The 27,168-nt window shown below is 42.9% G+C and overlaps 2 protein-coding genes across 4 annotated transcripts in view; one reads left to right on the forward strand and one right to left on the reverse strand.

The window, feature by feature from the left end:
- Positions 1 to 27,168, reverse strand: part of CMSS1 (cms1 ribosomal small subunit homolog) — a 229,646-nt gene that overhangs the window by 195,503 nt on the left and 6,975 nt on the right.
- FILIP1L (filamin A interacting protein 1 like) overlaps positions 1 to 27,168 on the forward strand; it is a 191,620-nt gene that overhangs the window by 160,276 nt on the left and 4,176 nt on the right. For 2 of the 3 annotated variants that reach the window (XM_029578534.1, XM_029578536.1), the window contains one exon: positions 9,900 to 12,636. In XM_029578534.1, coding sequence (XP_029434394.1) covers positions 9,900 to 12,636 — 2,737 coding nt within the window. Of the gene's footprint in view, positions 1 to 9,899; positions 12,637 to 19,506; positions 20,079 to 27,168 lie in introns of those variants that run through there. The other variant, XM_029578535.1, reaches the window with a different exon arrangement.

The following is a 27,168-nucleotide window of genomic DNA, read 5'->3' on the forward strand; positions in this document are numbered from 1 at the left end:
TAATATGAAATGTGTATAGAGAGAAAACCAATAAAAGAAAACTGTATCTAGTTTTTATAGGGAGACTCAGATTTATCTTGACAGGTTCACAAGTGAACCAGCAGATTCAGGATACACCCTGGAGTTGGTTCTGACCATGGGCAGGATGCACTCAGCATTCTTCCCATAGACACAAAATGAGGGAAACACATCCCTTTACTACCTCCAGCCCCCTCACGTGCGATTCGGGAACACAGATTTTCTTAGGAGGAGGAATCACACGTCCTGTAGTTGTTCACACCACTTGATAGTGTTCCAAATAAAAAAAAACCCCAAAAAAACTTCACAAAGACTGCTCATGCCACACCCTCCTAGATCTGATGCTCCCCCATGCGGAACAATAACTAGGGAGATTGGTTAAAGTAATGGCTTTATAATGCAAATGAAGGACAAATAAATCATCTTTTATCCTTGCTCAAAATGCATGCTAAATCAATTTTTTCAGGTTGAATAATCCCCAAAGATTCTCCTATCCTTACAAACAAAATATAAATTATAGAAGGCAGTGGGGTAAGGATAGCACTGAGAGGCTGGGGAAAAAAAAAAAGGTATGTGGGGGTGGGTGGGAGGTCCGGATGTTGGTTTAAGTATTGGGGACTTATACTCTCCTCTACCTAGAATGATCGAGGGCCAGGGAGAGAAGACGGAAAAACTGTTGTGGCTAAGAAGCAACATTCAGCAGGTGGTCAAAGCTTGTACATCCGACAGATGGGAGATATCTTTAGTTTGACCTTAACTAGAACAGACTGTGTGGCTCAACTGGCCCTTTTCTGCTGTAAGTCACCGTGAGGTCAACATTCAAAAAATGCATGGTGCCTAAATTTAGTAAGATTTTCAGTAAAAACAAAACCAAAAAAAAAAAAAACCCCACACTCATTTGAATTCTAAATTTTTGATCCTAAAATATAGGTCCCTAAATTTAGACCTGCAATTCATTTGTTTAGATTTAAGAGCCTAAAGCCCAAATATTAAAAGCTTGCTGTGTGCAAAATCCAGGGGATACGCGTGTAGCTGGGCCATGCACGGGCCAAGCGCATTTTAAAAATCACCCGGCCATGCGGGTATCCCCGGTACGTGTGGGGAAAAGGGTTTTAGAGGTCGGGGAGGAGAGGGGAAAAGGGAGGCAGAGTAGGAAGGGGGATAGGAACCGGTGTAGGCCCAATCGTGTCGCCGCACTTAGTTTTTTTGAAATCCCCCCTTGCGCGTGCGAGACGCCACTTGCCCACGCATGCTCGCCGACGTGTGCATGTTATAAAATCGACGTGACCACGTGCGCGCGGGTTTTAAAATGTACCCCTAGGTTAGGTGCCTACTACTAAACGTCAGTGTCACATTCCTAATTTTTATTCCATCCCCGTAGCCAGCCACATCCTAGGTCCCTAAATTTAAAACAGGGCTTTAGTAAATTTTCAAGGGGGCCAATTTAGGAGCCCTCCTCCCACCACCAGGCACCTAAATCTTTTCAGACTGGAGCCCCATGATACGAGGTACGATAAGATGAGGGGTTGATTTGGGCTAGACTCTTGGAAAGCCACCCCCAATCCAAGCTCCACTTTTGTTGCGTTTGTAAATGGGATCTCATGTTCCGCGCTGGGTCACCCCGAGTGACAAGGAGCTTTACTAACAGACAGAGTGAGACTGCACACAGCCGGCCTGGTTTAGTGTCGTTTATTTCTGCACTTTTTATAATACACTTAATTCACTTAATACACTCACTTGATTCATTAAGTTCATTGAAAATGTTCTTCTCACTATTCTGTTATTCAACTACTAAGAAAAAATGTTTACTGTTCACAGTACTCTACTGTTCCCAACTACCATGTTAACTCCATTTGATTGTATGCTAATTGCATATTTTGTATGCTAATTGCATATTTTGTAAACCGTTATGATGGCTCTACCGAATAACGGTATATAAAACTCTACAAATAAATAAATAAATACAGGAGAGCCAGGTGTTAGAAGGAATTCAGGTGAGTGACCGCTGTTCTGTCTGTGGGGTAATATAGTGCTTGTGTCATGCATGCTGACCAGGAGGCGTGCCCGGCAATGCCATGGACAGGAAGAACCATCTGATTTAACATAAGTTTTACTAGAAACGTTTTATGCACATTTTATTGTATTGCCATGCTGATCTGCATTTATCCTAATTAGATCTTATTCTAACTCGTAAGATAAACGTTATTCATTTCTTTACATGACATTATTGTACATAGGACTGTACAAGAGGCGTGATTATAGTTACACCGCCCCTGTCTACAAATAACGCACAATGTAAGTTTGGCCACAGGGAGGGTCTCTAGGTTTATACCCATTTTGCTACCCCAGCAGGCGAGAAACTGTTTACCCTTTTGAAGCGGAACTTTGGGGCCCTGGCCCTTTAAAAATGCAGAGCCAAAGTGAGGGACACAAATATAACAGGAGTGAGTGAAACAATAGCTGATCCACTTGCCAAAGTTTCAAGTTCACGATGACTTCAGGATTTCCTCACAGGCGTAATTTACCATAAGGAGAAAAAAGCAAGTTTAAGTGGGAAAGTGAGAAATGTTTGTCCCGTCGGCGCGACGCTTCCTAGGGTGAGTGAGCGTTCTCGGGCGCCCCCGCGCGCGCGACGCTTCCTAGGGTGAGTGAGCGTTCTCGGGCGCCCCCGCGCGCGCGACGCTTCCTAGGGTGAGTGAGCGTTCTCGGGCGCGCGTGACGCTTCCTAGGGTGAATGAGCGTTCTTGGGCGCGCGTACCCCCATTTGGCAGCCCTCCAGAAACGAGCAACAGTCCCTAGCTCCTTCCAGGCACATGGTTTCACTTACTCACGTGATGCACCCTACAACCATTACCTGCCGTTAGTCAAACCTCAACCCACAACCAACAAAAAAATCCACCAATGCAGGTGATACCTAAATCAAGCAAAAACACAACCCTGCATACACACAAAAAATATTTTTTCTTTTTTTTTGTTTATAAAAATGAAACACTTTTGTTAATTTCTCAAAATAGACACAAAATCATTAGTCAAACCTGACAGGGACCATAGGAGGCTCACTTACGTGGTGATATTCTGCAGAGAAAGGAGACAGCAACATGGTATATGTGTATTTCTACACGCTGTCATTCAAATTCCTAAAAAAGAAAAATTTTGCATAGACAAATGGTCGCTTATCCCCTAAAGTCAAAACATAAAAGACAAGTTATAACTGGATAAATAATTTGAACAATCTGGATACCGCTGCTCACACTGGCCAGCAGCAGACTGTGGGAATGAACTGATGTCTGACATACACTTTACTGTTAACACATTTTTACAAACTTTAAACAATTCAAGCACTTGGCAAGAGACTTATCTCAGGACATTTCTTTTTTTTTTTTTTTTTTTTACCAGTTTAGGTCTTTACCAAAGGCTTCATCTTGCCAAGTTGTAAATTATACCCTGGGGGAGCCGTAACAGAACAAAGCCGTCCATTTCCTACTTTGTCAGCTTAAAGAGTTGTTTTCACATCTGTCTTTTAACAAAACAAAAGTATAACAATACCTGCAAAAAAAAAAAAAAAAAAAATCTAAATGCATTTAATGCATTCCAATACAATCAGGCCTGGTTTACCATCCAACGTTTGGGAATACGACCCATGTGACCAGAAACCACGCATCCTTTTTTCAGGGGACTTTTTTCTCTAAGTATTATCATACTAAATTATATTTGTCTTGGTTTGCACACATTGTGGGTTTTTGTTTTTTGGTTTTTTAACAGCCTACCTATGAAATTTGGCAAACATGCGCATAAGACACACCAGTTTTCAAGGCGAACTTGCGTGCACAAGTCTGCTTTGAAAATTGCCCCGCAGAAACCGCCCATACACAATTATACCTGCTGATCTGTGCAGGGGTGGGAGGGGGTAGGGAAAGGTTCACGCTCAGACTGGATACACTTATGCGCCATGCGTGACCTACACTCAGAATTTACCCACATGTCGGGCGCACAATTTTAGAACAGGGCCACCTCTGCTGGTAAAATTACCCTCCCTATGCCCAGAGGCAGGGATAGGAAATGAAAAAGGAAGATGAAGTGCAAATGCCGATGGAATAACGCAAGATAGTTTGTGTGCCCTGCGTGACCTTTAATACACCAGGCTAGCGGCAAAACGTAGCTCATTAGCTGACCACATGCAGGAGGGAAAGAACAGGCAATCTGGCTTAAAAAGCAATTGGTTGAATGCCCTTAACTCCTTGAGCCTTGATATGGATGTCAAAGGCAGGCTCAAAAAAAAAATTCACGCACACGCTATGGTTAACATCTCGGCATTGCAAACTGTATTCACTTTAATTCCCGTCTGTGAATCACCATTTTGTCAAAGAAAAATAAATATATATATATATATATATATATATTATATTTTGCACCCCACTTAAAATCTTTCACATTTGGACACTGCCTAAAATGATATTTTGTTTAAAAAAAAAAAATGGAACAGCAATCAGCTTTCACTTCCTCTGCTGTTTGCTCACAGATGAAGCCAATGATGGATAGAGCAGCCAGAGGGGGCTTAAGATAGCAAGGTTAGGATGAAGTCAGATGAGGCCAGCGCATTGCATCAGAGTTCTGGTATGCTGCTCTTACTTCTGCAATCTCTGAAACATTTCACTTTGTGAACGAGTAAAAAAAAAATGTATATATATTAACAAAGATAATAGAAAGAAGTGACAAATCTGGAAGAGGCTGCAGACTTACAAGAATTCCACTGCTGGGGAAGGGGGTCGAAAAGAGGGAGAACAAACCGCCAAGGCGGAAGACCAGAGACGACCGTGGCAGGCAACAGAGCACCAAGCTCTGTTTCTCGGAGCGGCGGACAGCCCATGCCGCCGAATCCTGCCTTCTGGGTAGGACGGCGGAGCATGTTTCTCATTTACAATAAACCCGGGACTCGGGACAGAGTCGGCCTCAGTTCCTAGTGGCCAAAACAGGAACAGTTTCATCGGACACGCTGTTCTAATAGCTTAGAAAAATTAAAAACTTACGGGTAAACTTTAAAACCCGCACGTGGTTCCCGGCACGCGCACATGGAAGCGCCAATTTTATAACATGCGCACTTCGCCACTTGCATGTTATAAAATCCCAGGGCGCGCTGGTGCCCCTCTCAAGCGCACGGGGGGGGAGGGTAGTTTTGTAAAAAAAACGCGTGGCGACACGAGTAGATCTACCCCAGTTCCCTAACCCTATCCTTCCTGGCTCTTCCCCTCTCCGCCCTAAACATAGAAACAGTTTCCTCCCAGTCCGCTCCAATAAAGGAGCAGACTGGGAGGGAACTTCCCTAACCCTATCCTTCCTGACTCTTTCCCTCTCCGCCCTGATCTCTAAACCCCACCTACCTACCCTAATTTATTTTGTTGCTGAACTTACCCACTCCACGGAGCAGGAGTAAGTTTCGTGCGCTGTCCCAGCCGGCCCCCCTGCCCCGCCCGGCCGTGCGTAACGGGACACATGCACGTTGCGGGGCCGTTTCGAAAACGTGCTCAGCGCGCGCATGGCCCGGCCATGCACGTATCTCCTGGGATTTGCATGCAAATTTGCATGCAAATGCGATTTTAAAATCGGGCCCTTAATGTATAAGCTTGGTATAAAAAGAAACAAAAACTGGAAATATCTTCCATATTCAGTCTAGGGAATCTCCAAGGACGGGGTTATACTGAAGAGGTATACAAAGTATTTTTAACCTTTATATTGACATAGAAATATTTTCCATGTACAGCTTTCCTATTCTCTCTTAATTAGCCATCAAAACTTATTTATTTTGGATTTAGCACGTCTTTTCATTGGTGGCTCAAGGCAAGCTACATGCAAATACTGTAGGTATTTCTCATTCCCTGGAGGGCTCACAATCTAAGTTTGTACCTGAGGCAATGGAGGATGAAGTGACTTACCCAAGGTCACAAGGAGCGACAGCGGGATTTGAACCCTTGCAATGCTGGTTCTCAGCCCATTGCTCTAACTTTTAGGCTGCTCCTCTGACTTGCACTGCACTGAGCTGAATGGAAGGTATGCCTGGAACTGCTAGTTTCATATTTTCTCTTTGCTAACTGGATGGCATGCAGATTTTACACTTAAATTCCACAGCAAGATAACTCCAATTTCATATAGTTTTAAGAAGGAATTAAGAGATTGAGACTGGAAATGGCTTTGTGTAACTGCTCCAATGCCATTGGCCAGTGATTAACCGGCCTTAGAGATTTGTTTTTTAGGATACATTCACCACAACCAAAAAAAAATGTGGATTTGGTTTCAGGTTGCAGCCATCACGCAGCACTCATCGCCCTCTCACTAGACAAAGCCTCATTCAACAGAGGAAGGAGATCAACTCACCCAAACTGGATATTTACAAAATATCCCTACAGCGTGGGCAGGAATAACTGAACAGACTGGATAGGCTGCTAGGCCTTTTTCTACCATCATCTACTATGTTACTATGTATGTAATAAAGCAGTTTTCTAATTAGAAGGACATAAAGCACGTCGTATGGGAGTCAGGTAAGTATCTCACATTTAAGTCAGAAAATTAAAACAAAAAGTGAACCCTTTGGTGGGCATCAGCCCTCAGAAGATCAGAGGTGTAGGTCACAGAGGGAAAGGGATTTTCCTAAGACCCGATGGGCACTCAACAAATGGCCCTGCTGTAAGAATGAAGCAAACAGCCAGGGAAACAGAAATATTCATCATTAGCGACAAACACACAACGAGGAGGAGGAGGAGACAGGATCATTTACAAAATTCACTTCACAATACTACACATAAAGACTCATTCTCTTCCACAACTACTCAACACAACTCCATTCTGAGAATCATCATCACACATCTGTTTGTAAAGGGGGATCTGTCTTAATATGTGAGCTTCACCATCAGGACCCAAGAAAATGTATCACCTCAATTACCAGGTACTGTGTGTGTGTGTGTGTGGTGTGAAGGAAGGTTTATATGTGTAGATGGAGAAATGGCTATAAACAGTCCTGCTTAGCAATGCACTAGGATAGCACTGCACGTGCCTTAACATCCTACCATCCTAGGAATTGACAATACCATGTATGTGTGTTTGAGTAGATAGGTGGAAAAAGGTTTGTGCGCACGATGAAGTTAAAAAAAAACAAAACAAGCCTAACAACTAATATTAACATTGTCATGATTATTTGTTAGCCACACTGATCAATTTATTGGAATTTGCAGGATACAAGAATGTATAAATAAACAGAAAGTGAATGGAGTGTGAGGTGTGACTGAATGAGTGTGGGAGAAAGAAGTTAAAATGAATGTAAGTAAAACTTGTTTCAGAATCCATGTTATAATAGGATAATGTAGACAGTAAGATAGATCAAAGCTTTTTTTTTTTTTTTTTTTTTAACTAAAACCACAATCCCAAGCAGGAAAAATGGTACAGGCTCTTTAAAATCAACTTACAGCCAAGAAAGATATTCATTTCTTTTCTTGCAGATGTTATGACAGAGTAAAAGCGAGGATTTGCTGCAGCTAAATTTCCTTTTTTTTTTTTTTTTGAGCTGAAAGACATCAGGGTTTATTGGCAGAGAGACTTGCCTCCAAGATCCTGGGACAGACGGACATCCTATTCTCACGCCACAGGCAGGGAGGAGGCACTGGGAGGCAGCAAAAGGGCAACTGCAACCCAATGGTCATAAATCCTAACAAAATGACAATAGCGCTCGGCTGAGGTCCCACGGCTGCTTTTATTTTTATTGGCTGTGCCCACGCACCGTGACGGCGAGGATCCTCCAAAGAAGCAAGGTCATGGCATAATGGAGCTCACCCCATCCGATTAGCGTACAGTGCCTCATGCCATCAGTAGGGCCTGTTTTCAAGCAGCCGTGCCTCCTGCACATGGCAAAAGTTAATGCTTTATTTATTTTTTTAGTCATTTTAAAATGTAAAACCTGCCACAAGGACAACATTCACTAAAAAAAAAAAAAAAAAAAGGTACAAAGGGCAACGTAGCGGGATTGATTTTTCTAAAATAATTCTGTTTTCAGCAGGAATACAGTAACTGACCTTCAGCTCTCCCCCAGTCACCAGTTATTGTCGGCGACGTTTGTCGGGAGTGGGTAGGGGGCGGAGGGGAGGTTGGCTGGTAGAACAAGTGAAATGAGAGTCTAAAAAAACCAAAAAAAACCCCATGCAAAATCCAGCCACACCCGATGGGCAATGTTTTTATTCAGTCCAAAAACCATACAAACATTTAGACAAAAGATCTCAGTAGTTTCCCCCCCCCCCCCCAGTGAGATCTGCCCTGGGCATAGCAGGAGCAGGTACAGCACAGCTTCTCTGCAGAAGCAGGGTAACCTAGTGCCACCTCCCCGGGTCACCCATCAAGCTGCGATGTGGCCTTATCGCCTGCGATTACGCCCTACTGCACGCGCAACCGGCCTCATCGCGGCGGTGCTATTCAAATTAACGAAAGGGGGGGGGGAGCATGGGTGGGGTTTGGGCAGAGTTATGTCCTGGCAGCGCCGAGGGAAATAACTACACCTTTTCCCGTGGCGCTCTGGGGGTGACAGTGGGCACTATCGTCCCCCTTTTTTGTTCGCGGGCCATCATTCTGCTGCAAATATAGCAGAATGATGAATCTAGGCCTCAGTCAGAGACTTTTGCCATTGTGAAAACAGGGATTGCAGGAGCCTGAGCTCCTCGCTGCTGTACATGTTTTTTTGGGTTTTTTTTGGATCCAGCAGCGTCTTGCTGCTCCTTTGTCCTTCCAGCTCAATCAGAACCAGGAGGATCCTGAGGCCGTGCGCCTTCATTCAGAGCCTCCCAGGGATTCTCTCCACCCCCCCTTCCAACTTACTTTTTATTCCAGTGACGGCAGCAACAGTCCTAGTCCAGAAGCCATGCACCAGGGCTCTTTCTGGAACTCTGCAATCATGGACGGTAAATTTGGCCAACCAGGTATCACCCCTGCACAGTGACAGATTCCCTCCCCCAGGGCTGTGGTACTAATGTTTGTTTTTGATCTTTTCTAGGGAGGGGGTGGGTTGTTTCTTTTTTTTTTTCCCCCACAGGGCATTTTCTTCTTGGGATCCAGTGGAAGAAAAAAAAAAACAACTCCTTCTGTTCCTGTGCGTACGCACGCATGCATTCCCCTGCTCCCATTGCTCTCTTTCACCCCCACTCCTAAAAGCACACACTGCTCATGCTCACCACCTCCCCCACTCAGTCCCGCTCACTTTTTTCTCCAAAGCTCCTACTCAGCGCACATCAGTTACTTTGAGCCGCTCAGTGTCTGCATTCTCAAGTTTCTTGGCCTTCACTAAGAGACCAGCACTGACAGGTGCCATGTGGTCCCAAGGAAGTTTGAGACCCACGGTACCCAGACTCTTGGCACCGTTCTCACCATAAGAGCCAAGAAACCCAAGAGTACAGGCCTCACATGATTTAGTCACTCTGAGCCACGCAAAGCAGGAGTACCTGGGTCAGAGCTGTGATCCTGTACTGGGTTGTGGTCCCAAGTTTGAAAACCATAATCTTAGAAAACCTACCAAAAAGATGACGAGCATGAGCTTTTCAAACCACAGAGCTTCCTGCTTAAAGTCTGAATGCACTTTGTTTTGAATAGCCTTGGACATGGGCCAAAGAGTCTACACTTTCAGAACCAGACTGTTCTAGATCTCTTTGTTCAGAAGAACACTTTGCAATGACATATTCCAATGTAATCCTAAAACTGAATTCTTCATTCAGAAAAAGTGATTTTCTTTTGGAAGAATTCTACAAAAATATATTATCTGAATTTTCTGGTCACACATACCAGGATTGAAATTTTAAGAGTAGCAATATGATACCTGTTATAATCAGCTAAGGATGTCTTTTTGTTTTTTTCAGATTAAAAAAGCTAATTGAACAAGAAGCAACATATCAAACAAAAAAGGAGAAAGAAAACAGCAAGAAAACAACAAAATTAAAGGACGAGTTGACAAAACTGAAATCGTTTGCATTAATGGTGGTAGATGAACAACAAAGGCTGACAGAGCAGCTCAACCAGCAAAGCCAGAAAATCCAAGATTTAACCAGCACTGCAGAACAGGCTCACCAGAAACTTGCTACAGCAGAAGCAAGAGTTCAAGAAGAAGAACAGAAGGTGAATAGGCTAGAGAAAGAACTACAAGCCCAAGCCATCCAACTCCATCAAGATCAGGAAGCCATGATGGCAAAACTAACCAACGAAGACAGCCAGAACCGCCAACTCCGTTCAAAACTGGCGGCGGTCAGTCGCCAAATTGACGAGCTCGAAGAGACGAACAAATCTTTGCGAAAAGCTGAAGAAGAGCTGCAGGACCTCAAAGATAAAATGAATAAGGGGGACTGTGGGAACTCTAATCTCATGGCTGAAGTAGAAGAGTTACGAAGGAGAGTATTAGAAATGGAAGGCAAAGACGAAGAGCTTATCAAGATGGAGGACCAATGCAGAGATCTCAACAGAAAGTTAGAAAGGGAAACAGCACAGAGCAAGAACCTAAAAGCAGAGGTTGATAAGCTTAATAGAAGAATTATGGAGCTGGAGAAACTGGAGGAGGCTTTCAGTAGAAGTAAACAAGAAAGCTATGCTTTGAAATGCAACTTAGAAAAAGAGAGAATCAACACAAAACAGCTATCTAATGAGCTTGACAGCTTAAAAGTTAGAATCCGAGAGTTAGAGGTCATCGAAATCAAATTAGAAAAAACCGAACTCACACTGAAAGAGGATTTAGCCAAACTGAAAACGCTGACAGTGATGCTAGTGGATGAACGAAAAAGCATGAGTGACAAAATAAACCAAACAGAAGAAAAGCTCCAAGCCACCACCACACAACTTCAGGCAGAGCAAAACAAAGTCACATCTATCACTGAGAAACTGATCGAGGAGAGTAAAAAGGCTCTGAAATCAAAGTCAGAGCTGCAAGACAAATTATACTGCGCGACAAAAGAGAAGGATGACCTGAAAAGCAGGCTAAATGCAGAAGAGGAGAAGGGAAACGACCTTTTGTCAAAAGTTAACATCCTGAAGAAAAGACTGCAGTCCCTGGAAGCGATTGAAAAAGAATTTCTTAAAAATAAACACAAACAGGAGAATCCCATGTCCACTGCTGCATTTCACCTGGAAAACAACAAAATTAAAGAACTCACTCAGGAAGTTGAAAGGCTCAGACATACCCTGAAAGAAATGAAGGCAGTGGAGGATGATCTTATGAAAACAGAAGATGAATTTGAATCCCTAGAGCAAAGATATCTCAATGAACACCACAAAGCAAAATTTCTTTCTGAAGAACTTGAGATAATGAAAAAGGAACTGGCGAAGTATAAACTGGCTGAGAAGATGGAGTCCAGCCAAGAACACCTGCTTTACAAAAAACTGAAGGAGGAAGAGGCAAAGTCAGGGCATCTTGCAAGGGAGGTAGATGCATTAAAAGAAAAAATTCATGAGTATATGGCTACAGAAGACATAATTTGCCGGTTAAAAGGAGATCATTCGGTTCTCCAAAGGAGGCTTACTCAGCAAGAAAGCAGAAACAGAGAGCTAACTAGAGAAATTGAAAATATTTCAAGAGAACTGGAAAGGTACAGACATTTCAGTAAGAGCCTTAGACCTAGTCTTAATGGAAGACGAATTTCAGATCTTCAGGTCTTCTCTAAAGAAGTTCAAACAGATCCAATAGACAATGAACCACCTGATTACAGAAGTCTTCTACCTTTGGAACGAGCGGTTATAAATGGACAGATATACGAGGACAGTGACGATGAATCAAATGAGGAGGAGCAGACTATGGCTTTCAGGTGCAATTCATCCACTGCAAACTCTACCAACAGAAAGTTATGGATCCCCTGGATGAAGTCCAAAGAAAATCTTCCTCAGAATGGAAGAGTTCACAGAAAACAAAATGGAAGCTATGTAGAACCAGGTGACCTGGTCCTAACTCACACACCTGGACAACCTCTGCATATAAAAGTTACTCCAGACCATGGTCAAAATACAGCCACCCTCGAGATTACAAGTCCAACTACAGAAAATCCACACTCGTACACAAGTACAGCAGTAATACCTAACTGTGGTACCCCAAAGCAAAGAATAACCATTTTCCAAAATGCCTCTTTAACACCTGTAAAATCAAAAACTATGGATGGGTACATCAGTCCAGAGCAGGCCGTCTCTCCTCTTACCATGACTTCCTTTGTAAGAGCGAAAACCCCCGATTCATGTGGCTCAGTGACTCCCGAACGAACAATGTCCCCTATTCAGGTACTGGCCGTCAGGGGCTCATCCGGCTCTCCGGATCACGTGCTTTCACCTGAAACCATGGAAATCAGTGGCACGCATGCGGTTTTCAGAGTATCGCCGGACAGACAAGCAGGCTGGCAGTTTCAAAGATCCAACAGCACTGGTTCAACTTCTAGCATCATAACAACCGAGGATAATAAAATCCATATCCACTTGGGAAGATCTCTCAGCCCTTATGCTTCAGGGCAAGAGAACAGAACTGCAGCACTTACCAATGGAACAGCAAATAGGCCTGCACATAAAATCACCAGCAGTATCCGCATTACACCATCAGGCACACCTCCCCCACGACAAGCACAAATTACAGTAAGTAATGCTTATAAATGATCCACATCCTTTACCAGCAATCTATCCCTTTTTTTTTTCCATCCCTGCAAGAATTATTGGAGCACTCCTCTTTTTTTTTTTCTGAAAGAAGTTTGTGCATGATCTGTACAAAAGTACACGGAACAATCTTGCGTGTTGCCTGTTTAGTCATATCAAGTGTGCACTTACTGTATATCATTTTGTTTTTTTCATTTCATTATCTGTATGGAAAAAAAAACCTCTTAGTATGCACCTCTAATTAAATTTATTTTTATGTAATTTCATTTTCCATAGCCGACATTATTTTTGACTACAACTTGACTTGGTGAAATATTCTAACATTGCAAACAAGTAAACTTGATTATTGACTCTTTGCTGCCTGCAGAATTTTGTTTTCTTTTTTCTTTGCGTTTGCCACTGGACATGCATCCCTCAGGTAACGAATTTGCTTTTTCTTTGTTTTACAATACTGATATAAGTACAATCTAAATTCAAAGTAAACAAGCGATACCATCTTAAGTCCAGGTTATGCCTTCCCCTCCAGCTCCTGTGATTGTATTGAAGCAGAAAGGGATCAAATTTAAACAAATATTCAACAAGTCATTAAACCTGTAACCTCGATTTGTGCTTACCACAAATCATTCACAGATTACAATCTGTCTTTCGCCCAAATCGGCTCACACCATGCTCCAAAATAAAACAAGAAGTACTTTTCTGGGTATTACAGATGATAATAAAGCTAATGGAAATCAGATAGGACGGCTCTGTATGGCAAAGGATTACGTTATTTTGTAAAAGTGGTTTCACACAAGTCTGCGACATCATAACATTAAGAGGATAAAATAATTGTTCTGTGTTCTTTGCCAGATTTTGCTGGTTTTGTGGGGACCTTCGTTTTCAGTTTGTATTTTTTTCCCCGGGAATTTAACAGTGTTATATTGAATAAAAATGGGAGAACTTCAGTGAACAAAATGAGTCATTTTTCTCCACTGATTTTTCTCCTGTTTTCCAAGGAACAATAAAATAAAAACTGAAAACAAAGATTCCCTATGTTTTTGTACACCATAATCAGTCCCATGTTAACAGAAGTCAGATAGACTGGCTTAAATCAATCTGAGCATTCCCTGGGGAATGAAGGCTTTGTGAGGCTCCATCATATAAATGAACATCTCTTTTTGCAAGCCATGTTTTGCTATTCCCTAACCCTGAAAATGCCCAGACACCATCTAGTAAGGAGCTCCTAGCTCAGCTTCAACCAGATATATAATTATCAGAGTTTAATAATAAACACTGAATCCCTGATGGCTTCTGCATACATGAGAGCCTTTAACTACAACATGTGGTGTCGGGCCTATGACTGGGTGGCCTGGCTGGGGTGATTCAGGACCATTTTGGAGGGAGTTGCACTCTGGCCCCAGAGAGCGAGGAAAAGCATCCGTTCTCTGCTGTAACATCTTCTGGCAAGATAAACAGTCAAGATTTCAGCCATGAAAATCGCCCAGCCAATCTCTGGCTAGACAGACAACCAAGAAAGGATTTGCGAGAAGAAAAATATACACATATATATAATGTGTTTATATGAAATATTCACATAGATACACACACTATACACATGCTCTCAGCATTCCGTCATACAGAAGCTTTTACTGAAACAATTCAATAAAGACCTTTAGGAAACATTATATTAAGTTTTAGAGAAAACAGGTCAAAATAATGTCAGTGGGCAGCAGGCTCTCTAGTAGTATATAATGCACTCACTGTTGTCCATTTGTTCATATGCTGCTGTTTCCACCGGGACTTGAATAGATAGTTTTAATGCACACAAGGACCTATTTATCAAATCACCTTAATGATCATTAATCAATAGATCCCAGTAATCTGAATGGGGGCCTAGTGATTAACAAAACACATTAGGGCGCTTCAATCAACAGGCCCTTGCAATTCTCTGAAATCTACCGTGGGCTTGTCCTATGCTGCCCCTCGACGGGACTTCTCGGAGACGAAGGTAAGCAACCGTCAACCCCCCACGCTCCTCACAATCAGGTATCCTGTTAACTAATGCCACACCACATATGGAATGGATATTTGGTTTTTATCGAAATGAGCTTCGCGGACTCAGAATGTAGTTACTTTAATCCCGTTACACTCACATTGCGTTACTCGGTTCTGCTGGGTTACGTCATTATGCAGGCTTCATCCGCCAACCCTACATCATAGTGGCTTTGTTCTGATTTCCCCGATAAGCACCCTGGGATACTTTCATCGCCCGAGCTATGTAAAGTATTTTGTTTTGGTTGTTCCTTTCGTTTCTTATTAAATAGAACATTCAGTTTCCCTCGTTCTGTAACACGCGATTTGGGTACACACTGCTCACCATTTCTTGGGTTTCTTGCAGCGCACCTACACTTTCTTTTTTTTTCAGGCTCGCCGTCCAAAGTCATAATTACAGACTGCAACCCCAGTAGGCAAAGCCTGCATTAGAAATTGTTTTATTTACAGGCAATTTGGTAAAAGCTGAAATGAGCGGAGGGCATTTCTTTCCCGAGCAGACTATGGGAAGGTGCTGCCTAGGAGGTCATCTTCTGATAGAATCATCCTCTCTCCTGAAGCAACTGAATACAAAAAAAGGGGGATCTTTGGCCATGTGCACTAAGCAGATCTGAACTGAAAGTCATGGACTAGCCTCATGTAAACGATGCAAAAATCTCAATTTCACAAAATGACCATTGCTGGGAGCAGGGAAAGTGCCCTCAAAATGTTTCTCCCAGTTTGTTCCTCAAGCCCCAACAAACCTGCTCAGATTGCTTGGGGGGGGGGGGGGGGAATAAGGGTTTGTCCAACATTTTCCTCCTGCTGCTTTGGGCTTCCAGTTCAATCAGCGACAGACTCCATTGGGCTATGGTACCATGAATCTTCATTTACAATTATCCCGAGTTTTTCCTACTACTTTTATATCCCTCTCCTCCCATCACAGCCTCAAACCATGGCTGCTGCTGAAATTCAGCTAACACAGGCACTTAAGTGCCACTGCCGAGCAATGACCGAGGCTTCCAACAGCCTAAGGGGCTTCTGCAGCATCCCCAGGCCAGCCCAGGAAGTGAAGGTCTGGCCCGGGAATGGAACACAGGCTCCTTCACGTGGCAGACTCCACCCAGCAGGCTGGCCCTGTTCTAATCTCTAGTTCTTTAACTTTAAAAACGCAGATTTTTAAATGGTGCTTTGCCCCCCCTTTCTTATGGATCTCAGCATACAGTGGGCATCATGCCATTTGAGTCTAACAGAGCAGTGGCGCTGTGCCCACAGAAATAGCCAGTATGGGAACAGAAGTGTTTCCCTGCTCCTGGCTTCACTCTCTCTAGGCCCTGGCCAAGACTTCAGAAAGTGTTGTAGGAGGTCAAGGAAGAAAGAAGAGCAGAGGAAATGGGGATTGGGGAGCAGCCACAGTCACATCACGATCAGGGAGAGAGGTGAAGGCAGCCAACAAAGTCCTACTACGGGGAAAAGAGGATTTGCCAGAACTGAGGTAAGAAAGACAGTGGGCTAGGACTGGAAAGAGTGGAGCAGAGAAGGTAAATCATTCCTTTTTCTATGCTGACTATTGCTGCAGTGTCCTCCTCTATCCTTCGAGTCAGAATGACCACTGGATCAAACTCAAAGTGCCATGAAAATGACGTGGTACCCAGGGCACACTGGGATTCTTAAGAAACAGGCACAGAGCACAGTTTAGAAATCTTTTTTTCAGAAGCTGAAAAACTCAACTGGCAATATAAAAAATGTTAACAGTAATCCAAGCAAGTATGCTGAAGCTTGGGAAATCCTTAGCAACTACAGATGAGCACACTCGCCTTTTATGATAGTGTCATGTAATTACTCAAAAGGTGCATGGTTTTAGCACTTTATAATTAAGCAGAAAATTCCGGCTAAACTTCAATCAACATTCGACACTGCTTTGTAAAGTAACCAGCTCAGCAGTCGATTGGGTATCATAATATCAATTAATGGCAAACATCAAGTGCAGTCACTCACAGTACACATGGCTTCAGCCTTTGGATGGCTGCCTATTTCTTACAGTAAGGGAATTTAGGTCAATGTTAGGGCAAGACACATACATTAACCAGATATAAGATCATTAATAAAATGAAATTACTATAAAACTGTTGCGTGCCTCCTACTTCTGTCAAGAGACTTTCAATTATTTCAGGAAGATCATGGGGAAATATATCAAATTGGTGGTGCTGGCCATGGTCCAAGGGCATTCAACAGGAAGTCTTTTTTTTATGTGTGTACTTACCAAGAATGCTAGTTAAAGCTTTTAATTAAGTAACGGGAAGTTACAGATCCCATACCGCCAGCTGTACTTGAGAGAAAGCAAATGAGCGTGCTAAGCAGAATCCTTTTGGACACATTCTAAGGAAGAGACTTGATGGTGAGAACCCCCACCCACTGGCCAACCACATGACTGGACAATACCTTTTAAAACCAAATGGACCATTGGGCTGGATTCGCTTGTTGTCAGTTCCTCCAACAGCCACATTTTTGTACTCATTCCAATACAGGTTATACACACACACAGAAAAAGAAAATCTTACTGGAGCCTTATAGGTTGTTCTTTCTACATATATGATGATGAATGGAGTCTGTTACCATGTTTCCATCAGCTGGAAAAACTGTAAAATCGGACTTTTCTGTAATCACAGTAAATGTACACTTTTGTCTATTACAGTGTGGTTTGTTTCTGGTGGAAAGATGCAGCTATGCTACAATAGAATGGAAATTGTTTTGCTTGGAAACTTAGCAATGTGCATTCAGATGATCCAAAAATGAAATGCACAATGAATGAGTCAATTTTCAGTTTGGTTTGGCAATTCTGAACCAAATGGACAAGGTCATCCCCATAATCAATATCCTGGAGGAGAAGTTGGTTTTTGGCAGGAACAGGAACTGGCATCAGGGGTGTTGGTGCTCATGGATTCTTTGCAGCTGCAACTGTAAAATTGGCTGAGACCCCTCACCCAGCTGGATCCTTATATGCTGGCCACCCTGTGTAATCCACAGGTGAAAGGGAGCATCACTCTCCAATCTGGCATGCTGACTTACTAGAAAGAGAACCTACTGAACAGGGTGCAAGAATGGGAGCATCGGTGGCAAAAGGGCAGTGGGGATACAACAAAGGAAAAAGTGGGCTCCCCACATAATACTGTCAGCATCAGCAGTACATTGAAAGCTACCAATCCCCTCCACCAAACTTTTATCCACCCTCGGCACACAATGGGCTCTCCTGCCACAGGCCACAGCTTCAGTGGTTGGTATAAAAGACCAGTATTCACCCCACAAACTCACAAAGGAGACCCCCTTAACAAATTGCAATGACACAGTACCTCAGAGAGCCCACCAAGGTCATGAACACAGACCTGTTGGTATACTGGGCACAGAAGGCCACAGTCTGGCCAGGCCTTGGCAAGGTTGCTCAGCATGTCCTCTCCTTCTCACCAACCAGTGTGCCTAGTGAATTGATATTCTCAATGGCAGGCAACATTGTGAATCCATATCATTCACGGTTGCCACCAGTGGTGGAAAAGAGATCAACCTCCCTCTGCCGAGCTTCCCTGAATTTCCATGCAAGTGTCAGGATGACTGAGTGCACACTGAACCAATGCCTACACTTTTTGGCCTCTGCATCTTGCTATGTTGTTGCCAGTTGCCACTCTTGCTGCCACTGCCTAGACTGCTGCATGCCCTGCCTCTCTTCTGGTTCATCACTTTGCTGTGCTGCAGCCTGCTCCCTATACCCTTCTAGTCTCCTGGTTCCACTGGGGGTGTTTTGGCCAATGCCATGACCTTGCAAAAAAAAAAAAAAATATATATATATATATATATATAAAAAATAAAAACATCCTCTTCTCATCTTCCCTCTTCTGCATGTTTTGGGATCTTGTCTCCCATCATGCTGCTCCTGTCTGGCCTTATTCGCCATCTTGCTGCTCTCGTGGTTCAATGCCCTGCTGTGTTGTTGCCACACTTCTTGCTGCCTTAACCATCACTCTGTGCCTTGGGATGTTGACATCACTGTTGGTGCTCTTTGCTCCTCTTTTGGTGCCTTGGGTTATTCACTCCACTATTTGTGCTGCTTTGCCCCTCTCATGATGGCTTTGGCTGTTCATGCCACTATTGGTATCCTTTGTCTCTCTTTTTGTGCCGTGGGATGTTCATGTCACTCTTGGTGTCCTGGGGTGCTGTTGATACCTGCCTGCAAGTTTCAGAAAACTAAGATAGAAAACCCCAAAGTTAAAGTAAAAAACAAGAGAGATTTCTTCCCCCATTGACTTTAATTAAAACGAATGAAATGAATGACACAAATAAGCTTCTGATCCAAATCAAACAAATCAGGAAACTAAACTGTAATTTTTTTCTGTGCACATCCTCACTGAATACTGTTCAAAAAAAAAGCAAAAAAAAAGCACAAGCACCTTTTTCTTGGTATAAGCTTTTACATTTGTTGGCCTTCTGTCTACATTTATTCCTTGACACCAATTATCATTGACCCCTCTTTTCTGTTTTGGTTACTTTTTTTTCTGGAAAAATGGGCAAGAAAAGCAGACCGCAGTGGAAGAGCACTAAAGGGCGGGCTTGCTTTGTCTGGACAGTGAGCAGTGGGTGGCCTCAAACCACCCCAAGGACTTAGACAATTTATTTCCAGTGGCTTTATTTAATAACAGTTTATTTAATATCCGATTTTCATATAGGTAGAAAGCCTTTCTGATTAGGTCTCAAGATGGTTTTAAATCATGCTAACCCAACTCATTACTTCTGGCTTTCAGCAAACTACTAACCCTTTGATGTCTAGAGTAAGATTCTTTTTCTTTCCCCCAGAATAGCAAAATGCATGAATCCAGATGAGCAGAGGAGGGATATTCCACAGGACACTGAAAGCAGGCGTCAAATTGTGACATCTGGATACACGGTCAAACAGATCGGTCAACTGGCTGAGCGGCTCAGAACCTCTTTATTCTGCAAGGAGTGTGGATTCATAGCAAAAATCATTTCACTATAGAACCAAAAAGGATGCTCTGCACCTTGCAGTCTTGTATTCAAAATTACAAAATACACAAAAGTAGAACTTTATTCACTTTATCGTCTCCCTCTGCTGTTGGTAAGAAAAATTCCAAGAAAAAAGATAAACAAAAATATGAGGAACCCTGCCCCCTCCCAATTGCAAGACACCTATGTCCTTCTGTCCTGTAGATCTATAATGGCAAGACAGAAGTTATCTTGGCCAGTTAGAGGCATGCACGGTTATTCAGTTTTGTATTCCACTTACTCAACTGTACAATCTCTTTTTACTATGGGACATCTTTAAAACACCTCATGCCCCATCTCATTAAGGGTGTATAGGGAAAGAACAAGACGTTCTATGTAGAAGCAATACAAATACACACGTACTACAATGTGCCTGAAAAGTGGAATATAAATCAAATCAAATAAGTAAATAAATGTCTGTGGCAGAAATCCAGTGTCTCAAGGGCAACTGATTAAGAACTGACTGGGCTACCAATGGGTTCATTATCAGCTGTTGTTCAGCCAGCAAAATTACCTGACTATATAAGTTTATCTGGCTATGTTCAGTGGTGCACAGCAGCACCACTGAAAATATCCGCCTATCATCTAAGCTTAAACTTTTTCAGACCAACAATAATCCCTCTTTAGATTTAGTGGCTTGGAGGCTACTTAAAGATGAATAGTTGAGGGTCCATATTCAAGGCATTTAGCCAGATAACTCACAAGTTATCTGGTTAAATGCCAACTTTTAAATACTTTTGCCACTTAAGCAGCTAAATTTTATCCAAATAACTCATTATATGGCTAAAATTTAGCTGGCTAACGGTTTTCCGGGACAGGGTTACATCAGCTGGCTAACTCAGGTATTCAAAGTTAGCCTGATAAGTTTCTGTAGCACTGGCTGGTCGCAGAACAGTCTTGCGACCAGCCACATTTACCCCGAAGAGCCACGAAGGCAGCCTCACTCAACCTGGGCCTTCTGTTGTCTTCACGGCAGGATGCCAACATGAACACGCCACCAACACCGGCCTCAATCACCGCTGCCACAGGCTGCCTTAGGCGCACGTATGTGCACAACAGCACCTGATAAAGGCTCTGTGATGGGAACCTAACTGCGGCGCCTTCAGATGATGTCAGGCCAATCCGAGCTATTTAAACCTCCCTCGCAGACCAGCTGATGCCTCACCAAAAGGTCCTCCTGCCTTGCAGTGTGTGTTGGTATTGCTGTGCTTGTCTCACTGTTCCATTACCTGCTTCATGCTCATGCTGTCTTTCCTCATCTGGTTTGTACCCTTGTCTTATCCTTTCTTCCTACCTTGACCTGGTCCTCTAAGTCTCATCTTGCCATTCTTCGTCCGTTCTGCTCTGTCTTACCCCTCAGCGTCTCCTTTCTGTCCGTCTTGTTTGTCTTGGCCTGATTCTCCGGTTCTGACTTCTCACTTGGATTGCCTCTTGCTCTGAACTTTGACCTGGACATAGATATCATCTGCTCGTTGCCTGCCCTGATCCTTGGCCTGGACACATATAGGGGTAGATTTTCAGAGGGTTACGCACGTAACCCCCGAAAACCTACCCCAAACTCCCCTGCACGCGCCAAGCCTATCTTGCATAGGCTTCCGGCACCTGCAAAGCCCCGGGACACGCGTAAGTCCCGGGGCTTTCCTCGGGGCGGGCATGTCGCGACCTGCGCGTCATCGGGGGGGTGGGGGGCGTATCAGGCGCATGACGCGGTCGGCGTGTCATCCGGGGCAGGGCCGCGGGCTTGGTTCCGGCCCGGGGGCATGACCACGGCCTCCGGATCAGCCCCCAGACCAGAACATGGCGTGCCGGCAGCCGGCCTGGCGCGCACAAGTTACGCCTGCCTCGAGCAGGCGTAACTTTCGTGACAAAGGTGGGGGGGGGGGGGTGGAGGCAGAAGGAAAGTTCCCTCCGAGGCCACTCCGATTTCGGAGCGGCCTCGGTGCGCGCAGGCTGCCGATTTTGGGCAGCCTTGCGCGTGCCGACCCCGGATTTTAATGGATACGCGCATATCTATTGAAATCCCGCGTACTCTTGTTCGCGCCTGATGCACGAACAAAAGTACGCGTGTGCGCAACTTTATAAAATCTACCCCACTCTGTCTGCTTGTTGCCTGCCTTGAGCTAGACCTGGACATTGTTTTCTCGCTGCCTGTCCTGACCATTGCCCGTACCCAGACTCTCTCTGACCGCTATCTAAGAGATGCTCTCCTAAGCCTTGCTCGCCCCTGGAACCCAAAGACTCAACCCGCGGGGAACAGGGCTGGTGCAGGTGAAGTTGCAGTTCCAATCCCAGTAAGGGCGTATCTGCCAGCTGTCAGTGTAGGCCTAGTAGGCTCACTTAATAGGATGTGTCAACCACACCACAGCCTAAGGGCTCACATCCATGACATTATCCAGCTAGTCGTGCTGTAGAACGGTCCTAAAATTAGCTGAATATACTTATCTGGCTAACTTTAAGTTCCTTTTCTAAGCTTCCATGACTCTCCAGCAGTGAGAAAGCCTTCAGGAGTCTCACTGGTGTAATTCCTATGTTCAAATACGGCAAGTCAATATAAAACCTACGATAAAGCTGATCATCCAATATTATTCTTAAGATTTAATGTGCAATTTGCAAAGCTGATTTGTGCAGTCACACACTTCAACAGTAGGACACAGAACTAGATTTAGGATGCACCCTCTTCCTGTACCAAATAAATAAGATTCTTCCTTTAAGAAGATTTGTGGATATTTTTGTCTAAACTTAAATCAGTACCTTTAATCAAAAGAAAGGTAAAATAAAGTAATAATTCAGAAGAACTTGAAACATGTAGTTACATTCCAAAATAAAATTTCTGATGACCAGATGAGATTTCATCCTACCTTTAAGCTACTGTCCTAACAATATGTTCACTTACACTGCATGAGCAGCCGCATAGAACATGATAAACGCACATGGTTATGTTATCTTTAGCTACTACTACTACTTAACATTTTTATAATGCTGCACGATATATGCAGCACTGTACAAACACACAAAAATATACAGTTCCTTCTCAATAAAGCTTACAATCTAAAAAGACAAACATAAAGGACAAGAGACCTGGGGTATTTCATAAATCAAGACAATGGTTAAAAAAGAAAGTTAGCCCATAACACTTGCGAGTTACATTTGAGACCAGGAATATTCAAGGTCAGAAAGTGGTGGAAAAAGGGGTAAGCTAGGTTCAATGACCATGCTCAACTGGCCATCCTCTCTCCTTTGCTACAGAATAAATAAATAAATCTTGGAATCAGTACTGCCACTGTATTATAAAATGGGGTCATGACACTTCTAAAGCATTCTTCTGCATTAACACTCCCTGTTCCAGAAGGCATTACCATGACACAACTGCCCAAGTCAACACTTCGGTGTCTCAAGTCGCAGGCTTTCAATGGCAATTATCTGATGAATTATTTTAAAAATTAAAAAAAATAAAAATAAAATCTTGATTCAGTATTTTTTTTAATCCCAAATCAGTGATAAGATTCAGGTGCATACTGCTAGTTAACGCTCGGTCAGTTTGATTAGTTAGCTGGCTCTAATGTTTCCCTTTCTATGCCCATTAGTCCTTCTACTTGGATAAAACCATTTCTTGATGGATAAGATTGCGAAAATGTGGAAATGGCAAATGTAGTTTTGAACAAATATCAGGGTAGATCCAAAGATAGCTGAATATTTTCTACTCTTTGTTCCAAGAGTGACCATTGGGCGTACATTTATCGTCCAACGCAGTTAAAGTTCTGATGTTACCTCGCAAAACTATCCCATTTCTAGAAAGAGGTCTATTCGAAAAGTAATACAGTTTTGGGTTTTTTTTAATTTATACTTTATTAAGTTTCACATTATATTTCAAGACAACCTTGACATGAAAATTTGACAAGGCACAGAAAATAAAACAGGAAAATTTTAACAAAGCTCTAAAGAGACATAATCTAGCCTCTTACAAATCTAGTCCTCAATAAAGGAGAAGCATTTTCACAATTTCAAGAAACAAAAATATTCACCTATTTGCATAAGAATAACGACGGTGCTTCGAACGAGGCTATTTCTGAACTCTACGCTGCTATGCCGGGTCTTAAGTTGCCTACTAAGCTATCTCATTTACAGGTACTTTGTCAGCAAGAAACACGGACAATTGAGATGGTTGAAAGAAAATGTAAGACGAACCCTTAAATTTAATACAACACTTACAGGGGAACTTTAGAAAAAACATAGCCCCTACTTGCAAAGCTCTTGGTTTCAATATCAGAAATTGCTGACGCCTTTTCTGGGTCTGTTTTGCTATATCGGGGAAAATGTGAGATTATTGTAAACAGTGATATAACCACCACAGATAATATGCTAACAGCTCCCAATTTAAGGTTCTGGTTCAGTCTGAAACCCTGCTTGATATCTGTGGAAGGAAGAGGGGAGGTGTTTAGAGGGGAGGTGTTTAGAGGTGTTGCGTTCCCAAGTAGGATTGCCACTGTCCTTTAATCCAGTTACCGAAGCTACAAACCTTGACCAAGAGATGAAGACCACAGCTCCTTTGAGAATCTGGTATAATTCTACCCAGGAACTATTCTGCACAACATGCATTGGCTGGCTTGCTCCCATAAGTCTCCGACAGTTATCTCCTTAACTCCAATCAGGAATTTACAGAAACTGAAAATAGTTAAGTCTTGACAAGGATCAGAAAAAAGGATTAGAAGCCTAAGGAAAGCTACTGAAACATATGGAGGACAGTATTTGCTACAAAATACCACAAGAAATTGAAACTACAGGTAGAATTTTGTTTCTTAAAGCTAGTAACTGATTTAAAAAAATGTGCAACAGATGTGAAAGTCTGCAAAGACTTTACTAAGCGACTCCTCAGGAAATTAAAAAGTGACGGGACATGAGACAATGTGCTGTTGTGGGCTGGTAACTCATTAAAAGGACAGGAAACAAAGAGCTGGATTAAATGGTCAGTTTTCGCAATAGAGCGAGGAAAATAATAGAGTGCCCCAGGGATCTGTACTGGGAGCAGTGCCTTTTAACATTTACTTAAATGATCTGGAAAAGGAAGCTATGGCTAAGGAGGTCAAATCTGAAGATGACACAAATCAAAAGTTGTTAAAACATGAGCAGACTGTGAGGAACTTCAGAAGAACCTTGCCAGTCAACAAAGTGGACAATGAAATTTAATGTATACTAGTGCAAAATCATACACAAAGAGAAAAATAATCCTAACTTTAGGTACACAATGCTGAGTTCCATATTAGGAGTCACCATCCAGGAAAAGGATCTGGTGTCATGGTGGACAATACGTTGAAAACTGCAGCTCAGTGTGCGGGGATGATCAAAAAAGCAAATAGAATGCTAGGAATTATTCAGAAAGGATATGACAATGCCTCTGTTTCAATCCATAGTGCAGCCACACCTGGAGTACTATCTGCAGTTCTGGTCGATACACCTCAAAAAAGATATAGTAATTCAGAGAAGGGCAACAAAAGTGCTTATGGGGGATGGATCACCTCCCTTATGAAGAACGTCTAAACAGGTTGGGGCTCTTCAGTTTGGAGAAGAAACAGAGGGGATATGGCACAGGTTTATAAAATATGAATGGGGTAAAACAGGTACGTAGGAAACAGAACAAGCACTAGCGGACTTTCCATGAAACTGACAAGTAACAGATCTAAAACAAATTGGAATAAGCATTTTTTCCCTCAATGCAAAATTAAACTCTGGAATATGTTGCCAGAGGATGTGGTCAAGGCACGTAGCATAGCCGAGTTTAAAAGGGGTTTGGACAAGTTCCTGGAAGAAAAGTCTATGAACCATTATTAGTCAAGTGGACTCAGGGAAACCCACTGCTTATCCTGGGAGTGGGCAACAATGAGTAGATCTACACATTGGAATCTAACGGGTACTTCCTAGTGACCTTGGAGACAAGATAGTAAGCTCTATGAACCTTGGTCTGACCCAGCATGGCACATCATATGTTTAAAATATTCTAATTGCAGTACAAGAAAGAACTGTTCTACAATACAGAAATGAAATCATCTTAATGTCAAAGTTTAATGGCCATAAAAAATCCCAGGCTTTGAATCAGTGGAATTCTATGACTAAGTAACCATTTTTGATCTTCAGAGTGGGAACAGAGTTTAGGGCTTTTCCCTACATATTATGCTTTACCTCATCGGGTTGACTGACTCATGATGTAACATTGATCCAAACAGCCATTTATCTCACCTGCTTGGCAAAATGCCAAATCACAAGCCCTCTCCACATAAAGCACTTGGAGAAAGTGTGAATTGTACCTTTCCCCAGTTTTGGCGCATGTTAATGGAATAAAGAAGTTATTGGGGGCTTTTGTGAGAAAACTCTAGCAAATATTAGCCCAATGGATTAGAAGGGACTGATGTCAAAGTCTTGGAACTTAAGTCAAGGCAAAAGTGAACTGCTTCGGAGAGATTAACGTGAAGACATCCTTACCAGCCTGTGCAACAACTGCATTTACCTTATGGGACTATTATTATCATTATTTATTGAATATACCACTCTTCCATTGCCTAAATCATCAGAGCAGTTTACACTGATTAAAAACCGAAATACATATAACAAATAAAACAATTTACAATTATAACAAAAATACATAAAACAAGTTAAAATTACAATAATAAAACAATGTACATAAAACTAAAAATCAAATAAAACATACAAACATTTACAAACTCTAGCCAAGAATTATTCCTCATTACAAGCTTGTTCAAACAACGAGTCACAAACTTAACACACAACTGGGGACACAGTGGATATGTTCTGTAGAACAGTCAGTGGTTTTTAAAAAAAAAAAATGTTCCCACAGGACCCGGTAGAAGAAAAACATCTCCTCCTCCAACCACGTGAACATACATGCGCGTAGTCCCCAGCTCCCACTGCTTACTTTGACCGCATCCTTCCCCCAGCCCCATCACTCACTGTTTCCAACGCTTCTGGCTCCACACGGCTCGGTCACTTTGAACTGCATGGTGCAAGTACTCTCTGGCTTCTTGGCTCTCATAGTCAGAACAGTGCTCAGGAAGGGTGAGGAAGGCATCACCCATACTCCCAGTGATGTTCTCATCGTAAGGGCTGAGAAGCCTGCCAGCACAGGCACCACATGACTCAGTCAGCAACCTTGAGCCGCGTGGAGCAGGAGTACTGGGAACAGGGCTGTGACCCAGTATTGGGTCACGACCCCACGACTGAAACTACTGCTCTGCAGTCTTGAATGAAAAGACTCAGAGCGCAAACCTGTGGGCTCACTTAGAAAGTCAGAAATGTTGTAGGAATGGAGGCAGGGCTTTTTTCAGAAACAGAAGACTCCAATAGGAGTGACCAGGTCTATAGCACTGAATCATCTGAACTAACATAAGAACATAAGAAATTGCCATGCTGGGTCAGACCAAGCGTCCATCAAGCCCAGCATCCTGT

This window comes from Rhinatrema bivittatum, chromosome 15 (genome assembly GCF_901001135.1).
Source record: "Rhinatrema bivittatum chromosome 15, aRhiBiv1.1, whole genome shotgun sequence".
NCBI lineage: Eukaryota > Metazoa > Chordata > Amphibia > Gymnophiona > Rhinatrematidae > Rhinatrema > Rhinatrema bivittatum.